Source organism: Arachis stenosperma, chromosome 1 (assembly GCF_014773155.1).
Source record: "Arachis stenosperma cultivar V10309 chromosome 1, arast.V10309.gnm1.PFL2, whole genome shotgun sequence".
Taxonomy (NCBI): domain Eukaryota; kingdom Viridiplantae; phylum Streptophyta; class Magnoliopsida; order Fabales; family Fabaceae; genus Arachis; species Arachis stenosperma.
This window is the reverse complement of record NC_080377.1, coordinates 51,026,383-51,031,007: the sequence shown is the minus strand read 5'-3', so window position 1 is coordinate 51,031,007 and position 4,625 is coordinate 51,026,383. Positions and strand designations below refer to the sequence as shown.

General features: G+C 37.6%; 1 protein-coding gene across 1 annotated transcript; it reads right to left on the bottom strand.

The window, feature by feature from the left end:
* Nucleotides 1-248: 248 nt before the first annotated feature.
* On the bottom strand, nucleotides 249-4,288 carry LOC130945694 (uncharacterized). Its single transcript, XM_057874401.1, has 12 exons — nucleotides 4,004-4,288; nucleotides 3,836-3,914; nucleotides 3,673-3,748; nucleotides 3,493-3,576; nucleotides 3,064-3,168; nucleotides 2,476-2,556; nucleotides 2,324-2,388; nucleotides 1,635-1,704; nucleotides 1,485-1,562; nucleotides 1,151-1,248; nucleotides 907-1,042; nucleotides 249-771 (listed from the first exon to the last, which is right to left on the bottom strand). The coding sequence occupies exons 1-12, from the start codon at nucleotides 4,182-4,184 to the stop codon at nucleotides 625-627; spliced, it is 1,200 nt and encodes a 399-aa protein (XP_057730384.1). The 5' UTR covers nucleotides 4,185-4,288; the 3' UTR covers nucleotides 249-624.
* Between the last annotated feature and the right edge of the window lie 337 nt (nucleotides 4,289-4,625).

Here is a 4,625-nt window from a genome sequence, read left to right as displayed (position 1 = left end):
GCATTGGTTGTAATGAGCTTTTTCCAATGGAGATGAGGTTAGAAACTTTCTTCAATCCTACATGGAACCTGGCTTCGCAACTGTGTTAGAAGATTGTGCACCCTACTCTCACTCATATTCAGTATCATATTACTCATTAACACAAGTTTTAAGCATACTTAAACGAGACATGCAAAAATTATTTAGTTGTGCGTTCAATCGCACCTTATTCAATTTTCTCTCGACTAATTTGAATAATGAACCAGATATCAACTGCAACTCCAATGGATTATTAAGATAACAACATAACCACATTTGTAAACCGTAAACTAGGGTCAAATGGAATTGTTATATTCTAAAGATACCATGATGTTTTCATTTCACAAACAAGCAGAAATGCTTGAAGAACGAAGAACATGCCACATAACCAGATTTTAACCAGTAGAACTATACGGGTAAGAAGGTTGAAAAAACCAGAGGAAATACTCAGAAGAAAATGTACAGCTGCAAGACCGGACTCTCCAAGATTTCAAGGTAAGGGGAAACTAAAGAAACACAACAAACGGAGGATTTCCCTTCAGGTGTAGCACCTTCTGTTATTCCTTGAAGCAAAAGATCTATTGAGAGACAAAAGAAAAACTGAAGTCATACATTTGGGGGTGGCCAAATTTTCCCGAATAACTCTTCAACTCGCTTTGCTTGATCGGCATGACCATCTAGTCCAGTAGCCAGAAGCTGCACAGCTGCTGGCCCCATGGCTGCTGCAAGGCTAGCTTGGTCCCATTTAACAAGCTGGAAAGATGAAAAAGAAGAAGCAGCAGCAGCAAACTAATCAGTAATTACAAACAACCAATCATTTGGCGAATGTGGCAGATGCTTGACCAAGAGCAATATTGATTGAGGTAGCAAAGAGTACTTGATGCATACCTCTTCATCTCTAAACACATAGCTGGCAGCAGACTGAGGCGATAACTTCCTAACAAAAGAGTACTTCTCATCAGGAGAAGCAATAGATTCTTTGAGAGACTGCAAGATCTTCAATGGAGCTATGATATAGTCAACCCTATACAAGAAGCAATACAAAGCAAAAAAAGTTGATAGAATATCAAACAAAGAAAGCTCAAATCAGATCTTAAATTGGAAATACGAATGTTGTGAAGTTTTTAAATACCCCAGAAGACTAAATAGATCCTGCTTGTTGCGAACTGCAGCTGCCATCAACTTTGACTTATGCCCATACTTGTGAATATAATTGTAAGCTTTTGTCACCTGAAATTAATAAAAATTCTTTCAGGTATGGGACTTGTCAGATGTTCATTATAGCTATTTAGCCTAGATTCAGATTATTGGGTAAACCAAGGCACCAGTTGTTTTTATTTCCACAAGTCATACCAACGTTGCGGAATGCAGACTTAGTTCAAGAAGAGCTTTCTTATTTTATTTACAAAAAATTTCTAAGCACAGAGCAAGACGAAGAAACATTATAGCAAGGTTGAATGACAGACCAATGCCAACCCAGGATCCTCTCCTTTCAGCTGAGCTGATTCTATCTCTGGGTCATCCGAATGATTGCGCGCCCAGTCCTGAAAAATTTATACCTAAGATACCCTAATGTCATCCAGTAATACTTTCCCGAAAAAAAGGTATGAGATTACCCTTAAGCGGCCAACAAAAATTTGAATCACAGAAGCACCAGCTTGAGCAGCAGCAGCGGCTTGAGCAAAGCTGAAAAACAATATAGAATGAATAGGAATGGATAACAGTGAACAAATTCCTTATATCAAAATTTTATCCTTGGAAAGAAGAAAAAAGAAAAGAACTACTAGTCTAACCCAGGAGATATATCTTTGATTGCTAGAATATAAGCAATCTAAATGCTTTTCTTCTCTAGAATGTTCCATAGGGCTTCTCTAGAAACCTTTCCATACCCTTCTCCAAAATAATGAACACCACATGTAAACCTCTCTGGTCCTTCCAATATCTCTCAATTATCCTCTTTCACAACTTTACAATATGGCCCATAAGCCTGGTCATTTGAAATTCTGCAGACTTCTATTATCTCAAAATTGTACTATAGAAGGTATCTTTTTTGTCATTTGCAATGGTAGTTAACCTAACGTCCCATGTTCTTCACTAAATAACTCGTAAAAACTCTTCCATCTATCTTTGATGTCTCGCTCTATGAACAAAACTTGACCCTCTTCATCCTTAATGCATTGCACACCTAACTCGAGGAATATAAATAACAGACATGTGCCTTTGCGATGTTTAATCAAATGACATCCTTCACATATGAACCTCAAGACTCAGAGCATTCAATAAGAATATCACCCCAAACAAATACCTGTAAACAAAAGTCAAGTGGGTTTGTATGCCCTCGGACTCCAACAATCTTGCAGCCTCTATTCCCTACACAAAGGCAAATAATCAATTAGCAAATTAGGTGAAGCATCAATCTTTCTAAGCTCAGCAGTTCCATTTTGCCTGATAACTCACCTGCCAGGTTGAAGGAATTTTAAACAGAAGACGCTGAGGAGGGATACTAATATCATTGTACAACTTCAACAGGTCATGCACCTGTAACATTTGATAATAGGTTAACATCGAATTTCACAAAGGAGCAAAACATGGGTGTTTTCTTACCATGTAATTTGCATTAGCATTAAGGAGATACAGATGTAAAGGTTATTTATATGATCTAAACCGATTAACAGCCACTCAATGTCAGAAACACTAAAAATTGTCTAACATGTTTACGCACACATCCGCAAAGGCCCTAGTTTCTTCAATCTGGGCATCGCTTACATCAAGATGGTGAACTTAAAATTAGAAGGTACTATTGCATTTGCTCAAGGCTGGGGTAGACAACAATGAATATGAATATCATAACTTGTCTTCAGAATCAGAAGACTCTGGATTTGGCACCTCCCGCAAAGAAGGCATTGAATTAAATCTGTAAATTCCTTCAACATGATAATCTTATGTTGAAGACACACACATACCAATAGATTGCAATGCTTTTCGTTATCAAATTTAAGTTTCTCACTCTGAAGATAGTGGCTGCTAAAAAGAAGGGAGCAATACCTTTCTAATAATGGCATGTGTGTCATAAGCAAGACGTGCATCCACTTCGGTCGAAACACGACCAGGGACCAACTTCGCCATGTCACCTCCGACATTCACCAAAGCCTACAATTACGAACACCAAACCCACCACTTAAACAATGGTTGACTAGAAAATCAACATTCAAGTCAATACTATTGATAAAGACAATAATATACATAATCAGCAAGTAATGAAGTTAGAGTGAGAAACCAAACAAGAAAGGTGCATGATATAGTGATGAGAAAAAATGATGAAGAGATGAAGAATCTCTTTGATAGATAGTTAAGTATTTATTTAGGATAATGTGTTTTTAATTTTATAATTTTTTTTAAAGTAGACTCTACACTCATCTTCGTTCTCTCCGGACAAAAACTTCTTCATCGTAGAATTGTCCAATACGAAATTACCTTGCTGGAGAAACAAGACAATCTAGCTTCAGTGTTTTCAAGCCCATAACACTCGGAATCAGCCAAAGCCATGTCCACAGCATTCTACCAAAGTAAAAATGATGTAACCTAAGTCACTCAAATATCAAAAGAGAGAAAAATTCAGTTGTCATTTTTTTATTCGTAGAAGAAAGAGCTAACCCTGAAAATAGTATCTGGAAGACCACATATTCCCAAGAGAAGCGAGGAACTAACGGTAGCTGCTGTTGGAGGAAACCTTACACAGAGAAAAAGAAAATAAAAGATCGCAATTTTGATTCAAAATTGAAGGAAGAAGAATGAATAGAGAAGTGAACGGTGTTACTTTTCGAAGTCATCGAAGATGACGGTGTCGGGAACGATCTCGCTAAAGGCTGAAACAGCGTCCAATTCAGTGGTGGAAGCTGAAGAAGCCAAGCAATGATGGTAAGAATGAAATGCATCTATATATATACACACACGAAAAGGTATCAATTAGAAGAGGAAGTTGTACCGGTTTGGATAGATGAAGCATCGAGAGCGAAGCGAGTTGAAGCTGAAGATGAAGCGCGAAACTGAGGGAGCCAAGTGTTGAAGAAAAGAGTGGAATTACGGAAGGAGAAGGAAGAAGAAGAAGGTGCTGGGGGAATTGAGAGAGCCGCGTATGGCGGAGATTGCAATGTTACCGTCCTCATTTTCGGAAAACTCTACTCACTCACTCCCTGTCTGTCTGACTCTCTCCCACACACACTCTTCACTGAACTTCTAACAATTCAAGACTATGCACTTAGGAATAGGCCAGATCCAAAGGCATGTTTTATTTAATTCACATAATACTACCCATCGATTTTTGTTTTTTAATTATAAAATTTACGAAAATATATAAAATACAGCATAATTATGTAAATGCATAAGGTGTCACATCATATTTTGGATACTCAAATTTCAATCTGTATCACAAAAGTTAAAATGGGATATTGAATATCTAAAATACGTGCAAAATTAATAAAGATCTCAATACTCGAAATTAAAATCGGACCGAACATGCATTCGAACTGGTTAAACGGTAGTCAAATTTATTAAAAATTGACCGATTCGCACCTCCGATAGCATTAGACCTGCTGCGGGTTTACGGT

What these genes read in the sequence shown, in the direction of transcription:
- LOC130945694 (XM_057874401.1), bottom strand. Translation starts at nt 4,184, where the DNA reads ATGAGGACGGTAACATTGCAATCTCCGCCATACGCGGCTCTCTCAATT. An exon ending in TGTCTTGTTTCTCCAGCAAG is followed by an intron (nt 3,169 to 3,492) that starts GTAATTTCGTAT and finishes TCGTAATTGTAG; the next exon opens with GCTTTGGTGAATGTCGGAGG. An exon ending in AGGATCCTGGGTTGGCATTG is followed by an intron (nt 1,249 to 1,484) that starts GTCTGTCATTCA and finishes TATTAATTTCAG; the next exon opens with GTGACAAAAGCTTACAATTA.